Source organism: Rhinopithecus roxellana, chromosome 16 (assembly GCF_007565055.1).
Source record: "Rhinopithecus roxellana isolate Shanxi Qingling chromosome 16, ASM756505v1, whole genome shotgun sequence".
Classification (NCBI taxonomy): domain Eukaryota; kingdom Metazoa; phylum Chordata; class Mammalia; order Primates; family Cercopithecidae; genus Rhinopithecus; species Rhinopithecus roxellana.
In genome coordinates, this window is record NC_044564.1 from 66,507,388 (window position 1) to 66,529,845 (window position 22,458).

General features: G+C 38.3%; 1 protein-coding gene across 1 annotated transcript; it reads right to left on the reverse strand.

Moving 5' to 3' along the window:
* Positions 1-7,526: 7,526 nt before the first annotated feature.
* On the reverse strand, positions 7,527-11,282 carry CER1 (cerberus 1, DAN family BMP antagonist). The gene is made up of 2 exons (XM_010389367.2): positions 10,721-11,282; positions 7,527-8,938 (listed from the first exon to the last, which is right to left on the reverse strand). Exons 1-2 carry the CDS (start codon positions 11,225-11,227, stop codon positions 8,642-8,644), a joined length of 804 nt encoding a protein of 267 aa, XP_010387669.2. The 5' UTR covers positions 11,228-11,282; the 3' UTR covers positions 7,527-8,641.
* Positions 11,283-22,458: the final 11,176 nt, after the last annotated feature.

Sequence of the window (22,458 nt, forward strand, 5' to 3'; positions counted from 1 at the left end):
GGGAAGTGCAAATTAAAATCACAGTGAGATACCACCTCACACCTGTTAAAACGACTATTATCAAAAAGATGAAAGATAAGCATTGGTGAGGATGCGGAAAAATTAGCACATTATTGGTGGGGATGTTAATTAGTATAGCCACTATGAAAAACAATGTGGAGCTTCCCTAAAAAACTACAAACAGAAATACTGTATGACCTAGCAGTCCCACCACTGGATATAGATGTAAAGAAAATAAAATCAGGATGTCAAAGAGATATCTACGTTCCTATGTTTACTGCAACATTATTTACAATCACTAAAATATGGAATTAAGCTAAGTGTCCATCAATAAATGAATGGATAAATAAAATGTGTTATATACTCACAATGGAATACTATTCAACTTTAAAAAGGAAGGAAATCCTGTCATCTGTAACAACATGGATGAATTTGGAGGACAGAATGCTAAGTGAAATAAACTAAGCATGAAAAGACAAGTACTGCACAATCTCACTCCTGTGGAATCTAAAACAAGAAAAGCTCTTATAGAAGTAGTAGAATGGTGATTACCAGGAGCTGGGATGGTTGCTAGGAACAGGTTGGGGGATGGTCAAAAGACAAAATTTCCCTAAGGAGGAATAATTCAAGAGATCTATTGCACAACATGGGGATACAGGTAACAGTACACTGTATTCTTGAAAAAACTAAAAGTGTAAAGTATTCTCACCATAAAAATGGTAACTATGTGAGGTAATGTGTTATGGTTATTAGCTAGATTTAGTCATTTCACAATGTTATTTACTTCAAAACAATATGTTATAAGCAGTAAATGTGTATAATTTAATGTCAATTTAGAAAATTGTTTAAAGAGCAACTTATTTTAAGGAGAAAAAATCAACATACGTGAAGACCCTTATTTCCTCTGAGCTAAAAATGCAATTCGGTTAATGGGTAGGAGTAATATCACTCGTTAATTGCATATAACTGAAATCTAAAGAGCCTAGAAGACAGTTTCAGTGGAAAACAACAGGAGGATCAAAAAGGGTTAGGAGAACAGCACGATATTTTCTTTCTAGAAGAAATCTGAGCAGGAGTGCAGAATTCATGTGGTGAGAATTCTTCAGGGACTCCCTACCTCCCCATTATCTGACCTTGCAGCAAAATCCCTTGTGGAGCTTTAAAAATATATAGACCAATGCCTGCTGACCCCCAAATGCCATCTTCACCCATTGGAACAGTCTCTCTGTATTTTAAAAGCTCATAGGTAATTTTAATACACAACCAAGGTTCAGAAGCAGTTGCCTATAGAATGAAACCCAAACTCTCAGCCAGGAAAATTCTGTCTTCTCTAGGGCAGGATCCTGTCAGCCATCTTAGTCCTCCAATAGGCACAGTGCTTGACACTTAATAGACTCTAAATAAATGATAATTAAATTAATACATCAATGGGCTGGGTGGATGAATAGACTTTAATAAGGAGCCCTGAGGCATTAAAGATAATTTGCATATCCTGAAATGAGGGTAAAAAAGGGAAGGGAGCCCAAGGGTCAGACCAGAGGCAGGAAGCAGGAAGAGTGGATGCCAAAGAAAATTCTACCCAATTTGCAGTTTTTCTTAGAGCTATGACAGGATTTATAATCTCCTTTAAGGACAAGCGGGAGAATGGGGTATAGGGTCTTTTTTTGTTCATATATGCACATTTGGGAGCCCCTTCAATGAGGAGTTTACACTATGTTCTCATAATCCTGTTAAGCTACAGGACATTATTTTTCAAGGCTCAAAGACACTATTAAATCTCATGGATCCCAGGCCTGAAGAGGGCATACTTTCCGTGATTTACTTGAGCTAGAGTAGGATGTTGACTCTGTCTATCCATTTAAGTTTTCACCCATTTCTTGTCTTAGGTTTCGGCAGGTTGCAGGTTTCCTTTTAATAACGTCATTGTGACTTATAAAACACTCTTATTGGAAATTCCTGGTTTTTGTACATGGGACATGAAAGAGGCGTGTTTCCCTTAGCTGGCAGACAAGAAGTTGTCATAGTTCCTTGAAAACATTATTAATCAAGTCCTCACCCATAGGTGGGTCCCTGGTGATTATTTCTTTTGGAGGAAAGGAGGAGGAACAAAACAGGGTAAGAGGGAGGAGACCCACGAAATGAAAATCTGACTCTCCCCTGGAAATGTGGGTGGATAAATGAGGCCTCGCTTTTGGAAAACTAGTATTACAGGAAAGTCCATTCCTTTGCTCAGGGTACTATTACTCACTCATTTCACCACTGCAGACTCCTGCATGTGGGTATTAGATTCCACAAGGTGAAGAGGACCCACTAATGTGTATTTAAAATTCATCCTCTATTCTCAAAATAGAAAACCAACTTTTCTGAGCTCCAGATGAAGAGGTTAATTCACATGATTTCCAAGGTTTCTTCCAGCTCTCTGGCTCAGCTGGACTCCAGGCTTTCTCTCATTTACTATACCTGCTGGTAAAATGTTTGTCTCATGAAAATGTTTGAGAAGCTCATCAAAATTTCAGACCTTCTCCCCTGAAGTATGCCCATACACACATTTATGTATACTCCAGGGCGGTTCATGAGCCCCTATGCAACTACTTTTATAAACCCATACCGGCTGGGCGTGGTGGCTTGCACCTATAATCCCAGCACTTTGGGAGGCCGAGGCAGGTGGGTGACCTGAGGTCAGGAGTTCAAGACCAGCCTGGGCAACATGGTGAAACCCCATTTCTACTAAAAATACAAAAATTAGCCAGGCGTGGTGGTGCGTGCCTATAAGCCCAGCTACTCAGGAGGCTTGAGGCAGAAGAATCACTGGAAGCTGAGGCTGCAGTGAGCTGAGATCACGCCACTGCACTGTAGGCTAGGCAACAGAAGAAGACTCTGTCTCAAAAAAACAAAACAAAAAAAACCTCATACCTTCCTAATCTGCTCGAAAACTCCCCATACATTCTTAAAATGTGCTGGCTGCTATTCAAAGCTTCCCAGACTATGTACACTAACCCATCCTTCTAAGAGTGGCTCCCAAAATTCCTTCATTTAGCTTACATGTATTGAGCATTTACCCCTTATAAAACATTAAAATCATGTTTTATGTATATGTGTATATGTTTATGCATGTATGCAAATATAAAGCATACAACACACAGCATATATTAGGAACAGAAGGGCAATAAAGATGTATACTTTGTTAAGGTATATATAAGTTATTATATAAAGACTTGCCATTAAGGAGTTTATAATCTAGAAGGAAAGATAAGACAGGTAAATAAATAACGATAAATTAAAAAGCGGGCCGGGTGTGTTTCCTCACGCCTGTGATCCCAGCACTTTGGGAGGCCGAGGTGGGCGGATCATTTGAGGTCAGGAGTTTGAGAGCAGCCTGGCCAACATGGTTAAAGCCTATCTCTACTAAAAATACAAAAATTAGCCAGGTGTGGTGGCACACGCCTATAATCCCAGCTACTCGGGAGGCTAAGGCAGGAGAATCACTTGAACCCAGGAGGCGGAGGTTGCAGTGAGCCGAGATTGTGCCACTGCACTCCAGACTGGGAGACAGAGTGAGACTCCATTTCAAATAATAATAAAAATAATCATAATTAATTAAAAAGTGGCAACAGCTGTGGCCCAACAGCCATTTGCTCTTTATTCCTTGATTTTGTTCCACTGCTCAATTATCCTAGACATAACTCATTTTATTTAGCTTTTTAAAAGGGACGGAAGTGGGAGAGACATTGGTGTGTGAATATTGAAGCATGATGCCTGGAACTGCAACAGCCATGTTGTGACTGAGAGAAGTTTTAGCTTGTAGAGAACGCACTGAAAGTAACAGAGCAGAAAGATGAAAGGAACCAGAGTCCTTGATGGAATGATAGAGCTGCTGACTTGACCAAGCAAGGAACTGGCTGCCTTCCAGACTTCCTGTTAGAGACATAGTACATTCCTTCTTAACACATTCTGAGCTGTGTTTCCTGCTACTGGAGTTGGAAACATCCTCACGTGCGGTAAGACAGGCATGAATAATGGGCTCTGGGAATCAGAGAAGGGATGAACTAGTATTAGGTCTTTAACTTTGATTTGTATGTATCTATGTGTGTGTCTATATATGTGCATATATTTGCAACATATGTATACATAAATATATATGTTATGTATATTTCTATCTTTGCTATCTTGGGACAATATAACATAGTAAGAAAGAACTTAGGCTTTGGAGTCATTCAGCTTCTCCTACTCCCTAACAGTGATACTGTGGGAAGGTTATTTATTTATATGAGCCTTAGCATCTTTAACTATAAATATTCCCTACCTCATAAGGTTTCATGAGGATTAAATAAAATGATGTATAGAAAGTGTTTGGCACAGTGCCTGACACATGACGTAACCTCAGTAGATGATACCTATTGATATTTTTTCTTTCATGCAGACAAAAAATATTTATTGAGTACCTACTGTGTGCTGGCCCCTTCCAGACATTGCTTACAATCCTGAAAGAAACCTCCTGCAATATGATACCTGTTTTCATGGACCTTATAATTTAATTAATGATGACTGGAATAAAGATATAATTAAAAGCTGATATGAGTGCTATAAAACAAAGGTTTCAGTATCATGAAATCATGTTAGATGTGAACCCGAACTTGTCTGAGGGTTAAGGAAGGCTTCACTGGGACAGTGGTTTGAGCCTGGGGGTAGGGTGTGATGGAGAGATCATCATTCTAGAATATATGGAAGAGTAAACAAGTAGCAAAAACATGCAGTTACTTGTTCCTGGACAGTAGGATTATTAAACTCAGGGATTATATTTAGATAATCATATATTTGTTTATTCATATTCTTTGTCCCCAGCACAGTGACCAGGCTCATCAGAGACACTCATAAGTATTTGTGGACTGAATGAATGAACCCCTCCAACTCTCATTGTCCCTGTCAAAAAAAAAATGAGTATAAAATGTCTACTTCTAAGAGATAACAAATATAAAGCATCTGAGCACACAGTAAGAACTCAATAATTAGTAGTCCTTATAAAAGTACTATTATCATTGCCTCAAAATTTACATACATTATCTCTGATACTACAATGTAAGCTCAAGGGTGGCAGGAAATATATCTTATTTATCTTTGAATATCTCAAGGTTCTTAGCACAGTGTCTTGCATAGAATAAATTAAATTATCTGTAAAAATTCAGAGGATAGATAAAAGTCTTATTTAGGAATTAAATTGGCAGGTTAAAGAAATTGTGCAGATTGAGAAAATCAAAGCTGGGTTAACTACTCTCTGTAAGGAATACTTAGCTTCCGTAATAGAGATAAAATATAGATGGGAAAAACCTCTAAAAACTTTGTAAAAACAAACAAGAATTATGTGTGGTGAAAAATGCCCTTAAAGAACAATTAATAGAGAATATCATGTACATAATTCAAAACACATTGCTTTAATGTCACCATCTCAGAGACAACTCAATCTAATCAATCTCTAGCATATTTTAATTATTTGCATACCACTTACAGCCATCTGATATTTTTCTTTTTGAGTTGATTGATTAATTGATTGAGTTTCAAATTACATATCTCCCCCAACAGAATGTAAGCTCTATAGGAGCAGTGATCTTGTCTGACTCATTCACTTTTTGTATTCATGGCACCTAGAGCTATATCTTCTACACAATTGGTGGACAAATAAATACATGCTGACTAAAGTAGTGCATATAAAAATAATACTACATATTGTTTATGGAAGTATGTATAAATTTGCAAAATCATAAAAGGGAATTCAAAGTATAAGCAGGAATATTTAGGGGTGTGGTGTTTTATAGGCAAAAGCTTGGGGAATAAAACTCAGTATGGTGTCGTAAGGAACTTTACTTATATCTGAAATGGCTTATTAAAGAAAAGACTAGAAGCAAAAGATGACAAAATAGTAACTATTTATTTTGGTGATGGGAATTTCAGTGTTATGTTATTCTTTGCACTTCTCTGTGTGTTTTCAATTTCTCAAAACAAATTTAAAAATAGAAGGTCTGAATGGAGAAGAATAAATTAATCCCTTGTAGTTTTATAGGATCTAAAGTTCTCTGAAGTGTTGTTATGTACACTTGATCATCACAATAATTTTGAGGTAGTTATTACCAGCCTTATTTTATATGAGAGGAAAATGAGACCAAGATTTATGAAGAGGCATGCCATGAGGACCAACCACGTCGAGGAAATATTTGCCTTATAACCTGACCTAGAGATGATTTCTTTTTTGAGATATAACATCAAAATCCTTCAGATACGAGAGAACTAGATAAGAGGTAAAAAGAAATTAGCTTTGAGGCCTATAGGCAAGAGACCTGGAAGAATTCAATATAAACTGACAAAGAATAAATGAGCAAATATTTTAATTCAAAATAGAAAATATTCTCCAAAAGATCTTAGGCAAATTGCTGAAACTTTCAAAGGCTTGCTTTTCTTACCCGTAAAATACAGTGATTACCTACTTTATATAATTTTTGTGAGGATTAAATTGTTTACTTTTTGTAAAAGACAGCACGGTATCTGGCACTTAATAAACGTTCAATATTTGTGTTTTTCCTCTTGGTTTCTTATGCTCCTACATATTATGTTCAACCATTGTAAACTACCTTTTTTGTAAGTAAAAATGATTGAATATGAGCAATTTCGTTGAGTTTCATGCAATTATTCTATAAATGTAAGGTTTGATACCACTATCAACTATCCCATCTAGAATTTACATACAAGGGAAGGGCAGACCAAAATTTGAATAAAACGATAATTGTTTGGGGTTTGGGCTTGAGAGTCTATTTGCAAGGATGGATGAAAGGGATTTACAAGTATGTAAGGAGGAGAAGGACAGTCCAATTGGCAGAGATGGGTTTTCATAATCAGGGTTAGGCAATTGCAATCATGACAGCTGTTTGATAGCTTTTGGCACCAAAATATATTGACCAGCTGAGATATCATTAATGCTTAACAATTTTATCCTTATGACCATATCTTGGCCAACTAGGTTGCCTTTGACCACCAAAGGTATAATAATATATTCCAATGTAAATTCCATGTGTGTATCTGTGTAACTCATATTCATGTTGATGTGTTGCATAATATACACTAAATATAAATGCCTTTGCTTCTTTGGAATGTCATGTTAGATGGTGTGATTAAAGAGGAATAGAATTAAAATATAAATTGATTTATTTAAAACAACAGTTATTCTGGGAAATGTGTGTGCACTAAAAGAAACCTAATTATTAAAATAATTTTTAAAAATAAAAATTTGAATAACTAGTCTAGAAAAAGTAGTCTGACTGGGAAAAGGCAGTTCTGTACCATATATGTGTAAAAATTAATACAGGCAGGAGAGAGGTGATTGAGAGACTTAAACAGAAGGCTGCTTACAGATCAGAAGAAACCCTTGGACCAGTGTCATAAGTCTATGAAGATATTCCAGAAATGCTTCGAGTTAGGTAATCTCCTGATAGTACCTTTAAATTATGAGATGAAACAAATAAGGGAAAAATACAAGAACATTTTTCAGAATGCTTCATATCCTAAAACTTAATGCATTAAAATATCCAGAATATTTTCAGAACCTGTAATTTTGGCATTTGCTGAATAAAATTTATAGTACAAAGTTGTATTAAATAGCAAAAAACAGTCATTCAAACATAGAAACCTTACTCCCTAACTCAAAATGCATGTGAGTAAATAATTTCGCCTTAAGATTGAATTTTTGGGGGTTACTTTCATTAGCATCTCTGGATTGATCTTTAAACCTGGTAGTGGTCATGTATTTTTCCTTCCTCATAATATAGGTACTTGTTTGGCTACCAGTGATTGTTCCTCTTCCCTATATAAACTACTAAAAGTAACATCACTATTCCTTCTTCAAAGTCAGACACCTGACATTAAGTACTTTATATGAGGAGTATTGTTAAAAAGGAGGCAACCAAGCAAATTCCTCCTTACATCTGTGGAAAGACTTAATCATCTGATAGAAGTCAAGTAAAACACTGCTTGGATTGCAAAAGTAACTAGAAGTATGAGAGTCTTTCCTACAAATACTTCACCTACCCTCCCTCCTTCCCTTCCTTCCTTCCTTCCTTCCTTCCTTCCTTCCTTCCTTCCTTCCTTCCTTCCTTCCTTCCTTCCTTCCTTCCTTCCTTCCTTCCTTCCTTCTTCCTTTCTTCCTTCCTTCCTCCCTCTCTATCTTGCTTGTTTGCTTGCTGGTGATTTGACACACTATTAAAGAAGCCCATTTTTATGGTCTCACTTATTTCTTTTCCTTCTTTAGAGGGAGGGCTTTTACCCAAACCTGGAGAAAATACATCACGGAATATCAGTAGTGGAAAGGGTTTTAGCAATCATCTAGGTTGGGTCCCTCATTTATAGATGAAAATCTTTAGATGGAGAAAGGTTTTACAACTTAACATTCTATGGCCAGTTAGTGGCAGAACTGAGACAAGGTCCCAAACATGTACCAATAACTAGACTAATATCATTTCCTCTATCGTTCTATCTTAAAACTACTTTTCAAGTCACCTTTCCCTGAAAATGTTATGTACCCACTTAACATTTTCAGACTGAATAATCAGCATCTTTGCTGTGTGGTTTTGCTTTTCAAAGGTAATAGTGGGATAGCTCTTTAAGTCGAAACTCCTGGGATAAAGGAATCCTGGGAGCCAGCATGTAGGAAGTGTTCATCTTCATGCTCCGTCTTCACCTTGCACTGGCACTCCTCCACCAGCATCACCACCTTGATCACGGAGGAAACTTCAGTGCAGTTCAGTGGCAAGTGCATCGTGGTGAACTTGGCAGGCAAACAGTGAGAGCAGAAGGTATGGGAGTGCTGCTCAGCTCCGGGAAAATGAACAGACCCGCATTTCCCAAAGCAAAGGTTGTTCTGAACAACTACTTTTTCACAGCCTTCGTGGGTTATGGTCTAAAAAGCAAACACATTTCCATTACGTTATTTTGAATTATTTCTTTAACACACATAATGCAGAAGCTAGGGACTGTAAATCTGAGGATAATATACACTAAAAATTTCAAAGCTTTCCAATTTTGGATATAATTTGCAATGTGCAAGTGATAGTATCTACAAGGGCATAGAACCACCTCAATTAAACTTTCTTTATTGAGCAAATTATTAAATAGCCTTTAGGGAATCCCTAAGTTAACATAAAATATTTTACTCTATGCTATTAGTGCCAGACTTTAAGAAATTTTGTCTAATTGGATGTGAGCAATTGAAAAAATCTAATGGTAATTATCTTACATAAGTAATGTGCCTTGCCTTTTTATTCCTCACAGTGCTTTGTGCATAGTACACTCCCAATACATATTTGTTAAATTGATCGTAGAATAGATCAGAACACTATGGGTTTAATTCTATCCTATTCTGCAAGACCTGTAGTACGTTCAAGTCTATGAAGTTGTATGCAAGCAGAGTTACAATGTGTATGCCTGCAAATCATTGTGCATTACCTCACCTTTACCTCTCATAACTCCAAGCACCTAGCTTTATGTGCCTTTCAAAATATGTAAAAGTCAAACGTCTTAATTTTAATCTAATTAGCAATAGAATTCAAAAGAAGAATTTCAAGGGAAATTTGATTGCCTGATTCTTAGGAGTAATTTTCTAATTGCACATGGCCAACAGAGTAGTCATTATTATTTGATAATTGACTTGTCATTGCTACATATCCTTGCCTTTTCAGGCAGAATACTTAACTGCCTTGCACAGCCAATTGCCCTATTCTACTGCTTGCTTAGTTGGGTAGCATTACTTGACTATAAAATTTTACTCTACCCTGCATTGTTTTTGGTTCAATGTCTTCATGTTTAAGGACCTAATGCAAGTTCTCAGTTTTAATTTAACATTTGGAAAGTAGGTATTGCCAGAACCAGAGGAAGTAGACAGTAGGGTGCCCCTTTGTCTTAACAGCGTGGAATTGATCATAATAACTACAAATCAGTCAACACAACATGAATCAGGAGAAATAATCTCAGGGGAGGAGATATAATCTCACATCAAGATTGATTTTTTTAAAAGCTCATATGAGAAAATAAGTTAAATGAAATCACTTTTTTGCTATCATAATACTAGAAATGATATGATAACTTTTGCCTGAGAACCTCAACATACTTTGAGGTTGTGGGATAGCTTTAGTAAGCCATTAAAGAAGCCCCTCATAAACCTATAAAGTAGTTAAGTACGGAATATAGGGATTAAGACCATTGTAAATGGATATGAGAGTGTTTGGGGAGGAGTCCAATGCACCCCACCTTATCAACAAATGGAGTTGACCTGCTCATCCACATATTAATAGAGTGCAGAAAGATAGCTACAGAGGAATTCTGGTGATTACTCTTAATTCTCAGTTTCCTAACTGAGGGTACAGTCTGACTCATATCTCTGAGTAGATCACCTCCAATGCAAAAATAAATGAATAAAACAAAGCTCTGTGTCTTCAAAGTGAATGATTACTGATATTGACAGTATCATCATATCATTCTTGCAGCATTTCCAGAATGCCAAGAAAAAATGGAAAGGTCAGAAGGAAACTTAACCTTTGCCAAATCCTATGATGAATGCCTAAGGACCAAATCTGTAGTTAAGCTAGAGTCAGGCTCGCAACAGCCTTTTCCCTTATTCTCCATCCATCCCAGCTGTCCACTACCACCTACAAACCCTTACCTGCTCTCCCCACAGAACACATACCTGGCTGAAAGGCACTGTCCTGCAGGTCTCCCAATGTACTTCATGGCTTTTGATGGGCAAGATGACCCCTTGAGAGGCCGGACTTTTTCTGAACATGAAGTGGTGCCAGAATTTCTTGGCTTCTTCCCGAAGAGGAGATTTCTCCATTTTCATCCCGTCTATTGGCTGGATGAGGGACTGGGTCCCAGGTGGGAAGTGCTCACTATCTGAGTCCCTGGATGGACGCATTTCTCTCTCAGGCTTCTTCCAGAATCTGCCAAATCTGGACAGCATCTTCTCTCTCTGCCTCTGGCCTTCCCCTGCAGGGCTGGTGCCTACAAGGTGTGGCACTGCGACAAACAGATCTGGCTTCTCCTCAGCTTCTTCATGGTTGCCTGTGGGGAGCTCTCTTTGATTCCTTGGCAGGAGTGCAGGGGAAAGAGAACTCTGATTCTGGCGGCCATCCTGGTGCCTTGTGGCCTTTCCTAGAGGCAGGAGTACTAGCAGCTGCAATAAGAGGAGATGCATGCTGTCAGGGGCCCAAGCTTCTTTTGTAAATGATGAGGCCCAAAGGAGAGGCTCATTCTCTGCAGGACTGGGAAAAAGGAAATCATATATATAGATACCTGCCTGGTGGGATGGAAAGGCAGGTGGTCAGTAGCAAGGCAGAGTAAACACATTTATTGTTTGCTTGAATTGTGTAGTGCTAATGGCCTCCTGCCGTCACTTTGGTTTTGTGTATTTTAAAAGGCCCCAGTGAAAGCCTGGGACCCAGGGGGTAATTAGCTGAGAGTTTAGCTATGTCTGAGGCTTAAAGAGCAGTATTAGCAAAGACAACACATTCTTTGCCTAAATTTCCCATGGCTGTTGTCAGAAGAAGGACTAGAGTCAGCTCACATTTGCTGTGCATCTGCATTGTGCTGGAATAGAATAGACAAGATATGTTGCTGTGAGAGAAGTATATTGGATAAAAATTAAAGGCATACATTTAGAAAAAGCCCAGGCCTTTAGGAAGGCTACACACACACACACAAAGAAGTATATCAAAATTGTAAGGAGAAGAACGGAAGAGCTAGAAGGATGTTAATTTTTTTGAGCAACAGACGTATTGCTTTTTACTTACATGTGAATTGGGGTTATTGATTTTTGCATGGTAACTGAGTAAAGGGAATACGTTTTCCTTTCCACACGTAGAAACTCACAATTCCCAAGTTAATCCTCTCACATTAAGAATCAATTACTGGGTGCTAAATTTCACAACTGGTCAGTCATCAGATAAACTCTTCCAATTGTTCACATGTTTCTCAACAGGATACCACGTAATAGACTGACAGCTCATCAGTCTTCAATGAGGTTGGGGAAATGTCTCCCTCCAGCCATCCTATTATTTTTCTTTTAAACAAAGAGCCAGACATGAGAACGTGGATTCTAAGAACCAGGGTTGATAACTTTGGGCATGAAGCTGGCTAGTCAGTTTCTTACCTTATTGAATCCACATGATCTCCCGTTGTTTTACACTAATTGATGGACAGGCTAAAGAAAGATTGAGACAAGTAAGAGTCTTCAGGGATCAAAGGAAATTTTTTAAAATAACTATCATTCAAAACTATCATGAATCAGCTTAGGATACAAAAAAGAAACGTGTCCATAAAACTGAAACCCCAGAATGGAGTCCAATCAGCCTACCACATGATTCAAACAGTATTTCCACTGGGAAGCAATGCAATATCTGTTTTTATTTCTCCCCTTTTAACTCAATCACTATATGCCTTGCTTTCAGTAACACAAATAGTCCTGGCACATGTTCCCCCTTTTTTGTCAATACTGATTAAGCTTTCTTTCCAAGAAGTGACCCATTGGAATCTGTTTTCCAGGCATTTCTGTTCTTCTTGATAGCCATGCCTGCTTTTTATGAAATAAAGCCTTAAGTAAGTCCCTTTACCCATGATAATGAGCTATTTTTAACATGGACCATCACTTTACCAGAATGCCATGAGTGGAGACATATTGTACTTGTACCAAATATCTTTGGAACATGTGCTAGTATTAATGAAAGGTGCTGTTGATATAGAATAAATGAGCATTTGTATTTGCCATTGCTTTTTTTTATTTTAGAAAAAGGGTTCTGCTCTGTTGCCCAGTCTGGAGTGCAGTGGTGCAATCATAGCACTCTGTAACCTCAAACTCCTGGGCTCAAGCAAGCCGCCTGAGTAGTTGGGACTACAGGCACACCACCACACCTGGCCATTTACAATTCTGTGTTGTTGTTGAAACAGAGCCTCACTATGTTGCCCAAGCTGTTCTGAAACTCTTGGCCTCAAGCCATCCTCTTGTCTCTGCCTCCCAAAGTGCTGGGATTACAGGTGTGAGCCACCGTGCTATGTCAACATCTTTGTTTTTTTAATTGACTGCTATTTGAATTTCTTAATTCCCCTCAGCCATCCAATGCAATATGCTTTCCAGAACCGGTCACTAGGCCTCCTGGTGTAAATATGGTGTGGAAGCCAGCTACGATACCTTTCCTGAATCCTTTTAAATGTTACTTTTCAGTAACCTGAAATTCCATTGTTATCAATCAGAGTATCTACTATGTCCCAAAACTAAAGACTATCTCAGAAATTCTATCTCAGGTCTCAGTTTGCTTGGTTCTGGAATTACTGAACATAAGATACAGTTGAGTAATTCCTGTTGAACTGAAATTTGTAGAAGACTCACTTTGTGTGTCAAGAATCATATTAGATACTGGTAGATAATTGAAAAATGAGTAAAACTTTGTCACTGCCCTCAAGTAGGTTAGATAGTCTGGTGGCATTTATTATGCATCATCTAACTTTATTGCATAAAAATCATCTATAGGGATGTCAGTTATCCATTTTTCACTTTTCTTTAGTCCTAAACTTCCCTTCCTCTGATCCTAATTTGGGGCTTATAAGTGCCATTTAAAAATCACTCACAGAGAATATCTTTTTGCTGTTCTGTCACTTCTTTTGAGAACATGTGCAAATATCTTGAAATGTTCTCCCTACCCCCATTAGTAAATACTATCCCTGAAAAGTAAATCTAGCAAAGCTAAGCCTGCTGTGATGAGAACCATGAAACATAAGCCTATCTCCAACCTCTGTCTTTTTCAGCTAAAGGCAATGACTATCGCCTTTCACCACCGTGTCCATTCACCAATTCTAAAGCCGTTGATACACTATGTGTGTATAATTATGTATGTATAACATGTAATATATGTATAATGTAATAAATTAAAATCTCTTAAGAACGTAAGCCAATATTTTATAGCTTTTAGCAAAAATACGCTGCCTTTGTTTGGTCTTCAGTTGATACAGGCATCTAGTTACCTCTCTGTTTGGATGAACCAAATGGAAATGGAAGTAGGTCTGGAGAAGGTCTCCAGACACAGTAGGAAGCTTTCATGAGGAGACAGCATCACCAATTACTAGTGCACTTAGTACCAAATGCCACAACGAAGGGTGGGCCTGAGCTCATGTGAGTGAGCCCAAGCCTGCTAAGTCTACTTCCTGGAACAACGCTAGACATGCATGAGAAACAGAGGGGCCAATCCCCGAATCCATTCATTTCCATTTACAGTTCAGGCTTTCAGCATAATCTGGCTGTTTTCAACTTGACTTGGGTTTCTTAGGCACTAAGATGTCTTCAGGAACTCTAAAGGACCTCAAGAAGATACCTACATAAAACATGTTTTCATATGCTGGTGACACTTTTACAAAATGGACAAGAAAAGAGGCCCAGCCGCTTAAGACATGTTGAGGTGGTTTGTCTCCTTTTCAGAGCTCCCCAGTGTGCCTAGGAGAGGACAGCAACAGCTACATTTTCTGTCCCTCTTACAGACTCTCAGAAGACACTTAAAAAGAAGCCCAGTGCTCTACAAGGGTGAACAGAGAGACTACGTTCTTCCCTGAAAACCCGTCTTAAATCAACAAAAGGTGAGAGGCAGTGTTGAGGTGGGGGGTGGACATTAGAGTTAAACTGGACAACTGATTGCTGGAAAAGGACATTTGGGTTGAAGGATTCAGGGGAGAAAACTGACTGGTGAGCATGCCACTGCCTCATCACTACCTTTTTTCAAAACACAATAGCAATATATATATTTTTTTAACTCAGAAGAAAACAGAACCTTTTTTCTTTTCCAAGGAACAAGGAAAAGGGAAAATTAGGATATATTATTTCCCCTTAAAACTTTTAATAAATGATTTAGTTAATTATTCAAAATGTAGACTTTCTCCTCCCCTTTCCATGGAGAAGACACGTAAGGAAGAACCCCATTCCCTAAAGCTGCTCCTTTAACTGGACTAATTCTTTCATTCTTACAGTGCATACCCGAGTGCCAGCTCTGTTCTAGGAACTGGAGATAAGTGGTGAGAGTGCCTTTGCTCAGGTTCAGGTCTAGTGGATTTTGTAATTGATAGGGACAGCCTAGTATATTCAAAATAAGTTTTACAAGGAAAATTTAGGCCAGGTGTGGTGGCTCATGCCTGTAATCCCAGCGCTTTGGGAGGGCAAGGTGGGTGGATCACCTGAGGTCAGGAGTTTGAGACCAGCCTGGCCAACATGGTGAAATCCTGTCTCTACTAAAAATACAAAAATTACCTGGGCATAGTGGCGGGCACCTGTAATCCCAGCTACTCTGGAGCCTGAGGCAGGAGAATCGCTTGAACTTGGGAAGTGGAGGTTGTAGTAAGCCGAGATCATGCCACCGCACTCTAGCCTGGGTGACAAAGGGAGACTTCATCTCAAAAAAAAAAAAAAAAGAAAGAAAATTTAGACAATTTAGGCAGGCATCATTCCTGTACTAATCAAGGACTTTCAGGTAGATCCAAATCCCAAAGACGTAGTGAACTGTATGCTTTATTTCTGCTAATTTTATTCAATAATAAATATTTGTTGAATTCAAGGAAGCACTGTAGACATGGTGCAGTACATTTCTCTTATTTTTGAGTAAGTAGTAAATACGCACAGTAAGAAAATTCAAATAACACACACAAAAAAATACACAATGAAAGGCTGCTCTTCCTCTGACCACACCCCAGGCTGCCTGTCCTTGCCATGGAGAGAACCATTGTCATCAGTTTCTTTATTCAATCTTTTAAAACTGTCACCCAAAGATACCAAAATGTGTGACCAGTGGAAAAGGACAAATATCAAATGGTGTAACTGCTGACAAAAAAAAAATCCCCATTTCCACTTCAAGGTACTGATGCTTAGATTGTCTTTTAAAGATTAGATTATTCTGTTTGTAGTTTCAGCGATCTCACTGCCCTCTGTTCAAAACAGCCCCCAACACCATTGAGAAGTAGTTTGATGTATTTTGGGTATTTTGGTTTTTGCATCTGAAGATGTATCTAGTACTGTGCACAAGTCGCGGACAATACCTGCATGTGTCTAATCAGCTACCTACCAAGACTGTAGAGAGAGCCCCTGCAAATCTGAGAATTAGGCCAAGGCAGCCTGAGCTGTCCCTTACCATGTGCCCCACCTTCCTACCTGTCCATGCATCCCCAATACCTGTTCCTATACTTATAGCCAGTTCAGGATGCAGTCACTGATGCAACATCTCTATCCTGCTCCTTCTTTCTCATCTTTAAAATTTACCTTGTCTGTTTTTCCTTCTGTAGAAAGGTTATCTCAGAGCTCAGTAATGTCCGTGGAAGTATCTCTGGACTCAAGGCCAAAAGATCTAGATCTGATTCCTCGATCTGCATTATAGCTCATAAACTCTATGACATCAGGCATTTAACTTTATGTCCCTGAATGTCTGTAGAAGCAATATTACTTGCCCTGTCTTTCTCATTTAGTCCACAGGCTTTCTTTTCACCCTGAATCTTACTATCATCCTGGGTGACTTCAGTGTCCATGTGGTTGGGTTTGACCATTAGCATTCCATCAGTGTCCCATGGAAGTCCCTTTCAATACCTTGGCTGAAATCTGACTACTCATGCCAATTGGCCTCCCTACCCCCATTACATTCTGACCCGTTACTACCTAGAACAGCTCTACCTCTAAACTGTGAACTCACATTCCACTCTCTCATAACAACATTTTGTTGTTTCAGTTCCTACAGCATCTGTCCCCTACTTTATCTCTGTCATAGTACTACCTCCATTGTCATGAAATAATTTTTGACTGAACATTTGTTTAACATCTGTCTCCACTTCAGATTTTAAAGTCCATAAAAGTAGGGTCTTTTTAGTCATCAGCTCAGGCTCTAGCACAGCCCTTCACATAATAAATGCCCTAAAATATTCATTTAATAATAATTGAATTATGTAATTAATTGATTAACATATATAAATTCTTTGTCTTCATTTTCTTCCCTATCCAGTTAATTCCATGGTCCATCTCTTCAAACTTTTTCCATATTTCCAACTCCCTAGTCCCTTTTTTATTCTCTCACACCCATCTAATAAAAGTCCAACACTGGGGCCTGGCGTGGTGGCTCATGTCTGTAATCCCAGCCACTTGGGAGGGTGAGGCATGAGAATCGCTTGAGCCCAGGAGGCAGAAGCTGCAGTGAGCTGGGATTGTGCCACTGCACTCTAGCCTGTGTGACAGGGTGAGACTCTGTCTCAAAACAAATACAACAACAAAAAGTCCAACCTTGAAAACACCCAGCTGTTCATCTTCCCTGGACCCACACCTGGCATAGGGAATGCTTTCAGAGACACAGACAAATGGGCAAAAATAGATTCTACACATATTTCCTTCTGTCTCAATGGAACCCTCAACTCTGCTCAGCAATCTTTCTCATTCCTCTGTTCAACTTGCTTTGCATTTTCCATGTAGGTTAGTGAAAGCCTTTTCTAACTATCTTAAACCTTTGACTGCTCTGCCTCTTTCATCGTTTTCAATAAATGCCCCTTTTTCTGCAGAGAAAGATAGGAGCTACCATATACGTGGGTCTCCTCACATTTGACCATCAAACCACACCAGTTCGTTTCTCCTTTCCACTCTGCTCTTGGAATCACATCCTTTCCAACCAACTTTCCTCCATAGTCTACCCTGAATTGTCAAACTTTTGCACTCCACTGGATGCTTTTATATAATGTTTGATCATTTCAAATTTTCTTGATTCCATAGAAGTTTTCAGTGTTGTCTTCTGCCTTTGCCAGTCAAATATTGGGAAGCTTTGTCCCAACCCAACCTCTACTTTCTCACATCCACTTCCGGATTTACAAGGGAGACATCTCCTCCATGATACTGAGATTTATTTGGGACTCTGAAAAGCCAAGTTCCTTCTTGATTCGGCCATTCAGGGACTCCTTGGGCTTGTCTTAATTTGGGTACATGCATATCTTTTTACCCAGGAAGCGAGGATCTTCAAGGGCAGGGATTATGTTTGCTGGAGACCACACTGTCAGCAACTTTGAGAAAAGGGATTTTGTTTAATGCATTTTTCTGTTGTTTTTCCATTCCTGGTCCTTCAGTCTACCTTTAGTAGGTGAATGAATGTTTGTTTCAACATACTGAGTCCAATAAAAATGTGAAAGGAAACTTCTGACATAGGCCCTTGTTGCGTTTTACTTTCTAAGAAGTATCTCTTTGTCCTGGAGAACTTATCCTTAATTCTCTGTGTTTAGATTCTATTTTAAAATCAAAGTTCCATGGAATCTGGGACTAAACCATTCTTCATTTCCCAGCCTGGCCACAGTCTCAGAGCAGGCCTTTGAACATTAACACACCAGCCACACTTCCCAGGCATGTCTCCCCTGAAGGATAATCACACTCCTAAAAAAGGTAATTCATGCCAGAGGACTATATGCCTGTTGGGTAACTTTATGCAGCTTGTAAATTGTTTTACTCCAGTTGGAGCATGGGGGTGGTGTATCACCAACAGAAATGAGTGTAGGGGGCATCTGTCTGAAAACTGTTCCCCCACTGGCCACCTTGCCAGTTTCTGCTTATACAATGCAGGCAGCTTGGGGGAACCATATTGTCCCTATAAGCTCATAACACATGGACAAATGATTAAAAACACATGGAAAACAGTTCCACAGCTAAGCTAAAATTCAGATGGGAATGGAAAATCAACTTGCAAAGCTTTCAACTGACTCAGGGCCAAATGTAGGACAGAATGTGAGAAGAAGTTGCCAAAAGAGAGGAAAGTTGGGGAAAAAAGCAAGTCATGGATAGGAAACCTAAAACAATGACGCCTTGTATTGACAACGCTTCTCTAAGGCTCTCCAAGAGTAGTACCAAATTCAACTCTTTGGAAATATTAAGACCTTCATTTCGTGAAAGAGTTTAGACAGATTTATATTTTCTACCCTCTATAAACAAGAGTTGGCTTGACTATCTTGGCAACACCTAGGCAGAAACATAATCTTAAGTATCTTAAGTAAGTAACATAAATATTAAAAGATTACACATTTTTCCTCCGAGGTGTTGGAATTAAGTAACAAGGTGGCATGAGGCAAACTGTGAAAAATTGTGACAATAAAATGAAAAGCAAAGCACAGCTTTCCAGTCAGGGTTTGCCTTCTGTTGGTACCTGATGCTGGGCCCAGGTTTGCCATCAAGCTGGCAGGCCTTAGTCACACTTGCAAAAGTTCAACTTGGTTCAAATCTGAAACTCTTAAGAAGCCTGTTATTTGTGTTTAGTCACTAAAATGACCTCAGTGATTCTACTGGGTAGGAAATCTGTAAGCAAGAAAATAATTTACTGGGAACCAATCCCTGCTGGGTCATTCTGGGTAGCTTCTGCCCTGAATCCTTACTGACTCCCACACACACTGAACCACCTTCCTCTCTGATCACTTAGACTTTCAAGTGTTGGTTTGGGGCATGATTTGCAAATAGTCCTCCTCAATATATGCAACAAATGTGTTCTTTCAATGCTGAATGTAAAAGGAAATTTTGAAAATATGGCTCCATGGAGGAGCTATGCTCTTTGGGTGATAGAAAATAACTATCACCCAAGTCCAATCCATTAACAAAGCAAATAGGATCATCCTTTCTGTCATGTGAAAAACTATTCCCTAATTTATCTCTCCTTAGAAGGAGATTTGTATATCATTGATCACATCTGAAAGCAAGACGTCCTGGGGTTTTAGAAAGGACTCCCTTAGTCATCTGGATTCCTCCAAGAACTGAAAACACATGTTGAACACAAATGTCCTAGCATACAGGAAAGTTCTCACTTGTGATATGGCAACTTAAAGCCCTAATTCTCCCACCCCCAGCTCCTCCTTCCTGCTGGGGTTGGTTACTGGTAAGAACAAGCACTGCTTGAAGTTGTCACCCTATTCCAAGTGTGGTGAATACTATTCCATTGTAGTCAAAAAACATATCTTGTATGACTTGAATCCTTTAAAATTTATGGAGACTTATTTTATGTCCCAGAATATGGTCTGCCTAGTAAATATGTCACATGCACTTGAAAAGAATGTACATTCTGCTGTTGTTGGATAGAATATTCCATAAATTTCAATTAAGTTAACTTTGTTAATAGTGTCCATGCTTCTATATGCTCACTGATTTTCTACTTATTCCATCAATTATTGAGAAAGAGGTATTGACATTTCTGACCGTAAATATAGATTTATCTATTTCTCTTCAAAGTTCTACCACATTTTGCTTCATGCATTTTAAAACTTTGTTATTAGTAGGCCAGGTGCAGTGGCTCATGCCTGTAATCCCAGCACTTTAGGAGGACAAGGTGGGCGGCTTACCTGAGTTTAGGAGTTCACAGCTTGGCCAACATGTTGAAACTCTGTTTCTTCTAAAAATACAAAAATTAGCTGGGTATGGTGGTAGGTGCCTGTAATCCCAGCTACTCAGGGGGCTGAGGCAGAAGAATTACTTGAACCCAGGAAGCAGAAGTTGCAGTGAGCCAAGACCACGCCACTGCACTCCAGCCTGGGGCAACAAGAGCAAAACTCCATCTCAGAAAAACAAACAACAAACAAACATACAAACAAACAAAACTTTATTAGTACATAAATGTTTAGAATTATGTTCTCTTGATGTACTGACCTATTGACCCACTAACATTATGAAATAAGCTTCTTTATTTTGGGAATATTCTTTGCTCTAAAATCTACTGTGTCTGATATTAATCTATCCACTATCTATCCACTCCAGCTTTCTTTTGACTAGTTTTAGTATATCTTTTTCCATTCTTTTACTTTTAATGTGTTTATTTATATTTAAAGTATGTTCCTTGTAGGCAGCATATAGTTGGATTTGAACTTTTTTTTTTTTTTTTTCTGTAGGATAAGTTGAGATTGATTGCTTTTGGAAAGCAAAAATACACATGGGGATAGAAGCGAAAGGTGAACTCGTACGTCATTGCTTGGAAAAAGTGTTGCGGGTTACCTTGAGGCCTTTAATGGAAGTGTTGGTTGATTTTGGTTCCTTTCTGTCTTAAGATAAACTAAACTTTATTGCCTAACAGAATATAAGACCTATAAAAACTGCTCAAAATGAAGTTAAGTGTGTAAGTTATGAGGATAGTATATTCATTTCCTGCACAATCCTGTTCTAAAGGCTTGTAAAATTAATTTTGAGAAAATCATGGTGTTCTGCACATTACAGACATCCAGACACACTTTGACATAAGTAATAGTCCCCCTGTGATTGATGGAGAGAAAGGAGAGGAAGATCAATAAAACAGTACTATACATTTAAGATATGTCAAATCAACATTTTGTTCCCTTTAACTAACTATATAAACAAATAAATAAAAACCCAGGTGAGACATGGGGCAAAGACTGAGTAATGTATCTTGGATGAGCAAGAGAAACACATAGCTACATCAACCCATTTATAGCTTTTTAAAATAAATTTTATATGGTGATTTTAATCACATTTTTATTGAGATACACTTCACATAACATACATTTTACCATTTAAAACAGTATACTTCAGTGGTTTTTAGTATATCCACTGTTTCTGCAACAATTACCACTACCACTATTATAATTCCAGAATATTTCCATCATCTCAAAAAGAAACCCTGTACCTATTGGCAGTTAGTCCCAATCCTCCTTCCCCCAACTGGAAATCACTAATTTTCTGTCTTTATAGATTTGTCTATTCTGAACATTTCATATAAATGGAATCACAAAATATGTGACCCTTTGTGTCTGCCTTTTGCTTATGATAGTGTTTTCAAGTATATAGTGAATTTTATTATACTCATCATTCAAAGATGAGTATATTTTACTTGAATATAATAAAACCACCTGCTCAGAATGCTAATAGATATGTGGAATAATTAGAAGAGATTCAGCCTAAAATGTGGAAGACCTCAGTTCTAGTGCTGCTTTCTTCACACAGTAACTTTCTCTGTCGTAACATAGGAGTATTAAGTAAGATGATATCAAAGGTATCTCTCTTTAATTTCTGTTACTCCAGGAATTCCTAAGATACAGAGACATGTACTCATCATTTGGGAAAAAGTGATTGCTAAAACGTCAATTAACTAGATACAAAAACTTTAGTTCCTAACTTGATTGTGGAGACAGAAAATTTGGGACAGCTGCTATCACTAACACTTTGACCTGATTAAAAGTTAGGAAGTTAATATCAGTGTCTTAATCAAGAAAAATATAACAAAATTCGGCCTGAGCTGTTTGTATCTGTGTGTTTCCCTTCGATTAGGAAAAGGGATGATGTAATCACTGATTTCCACTGTGACTTCCTTCCTGATAAAAAGCTTGAGGCATAAAAAGGTATTATAAATTTGCATATATGCACTATCTTTTTATACTTCTATTTTTTATCTTATTCCC

Excerpts from the sequence above, each read along its gene's own strand:
- CER1 (XM_010389367.2), bottom strand. The coding sequence starts at position 11,227 with ATGCATCTCCTCTTATTGCAGCTGCTAGTACTCCTGCCTCTAGGAAAG. Across the intron at positions 8,939-10,720 it reads GGACAGTGCCTTTCAGCCAG|ACCATAACCCACGAAGGCTG; the intron begins GTATGTGTTCTG and ends TTTGCTTTTTAG.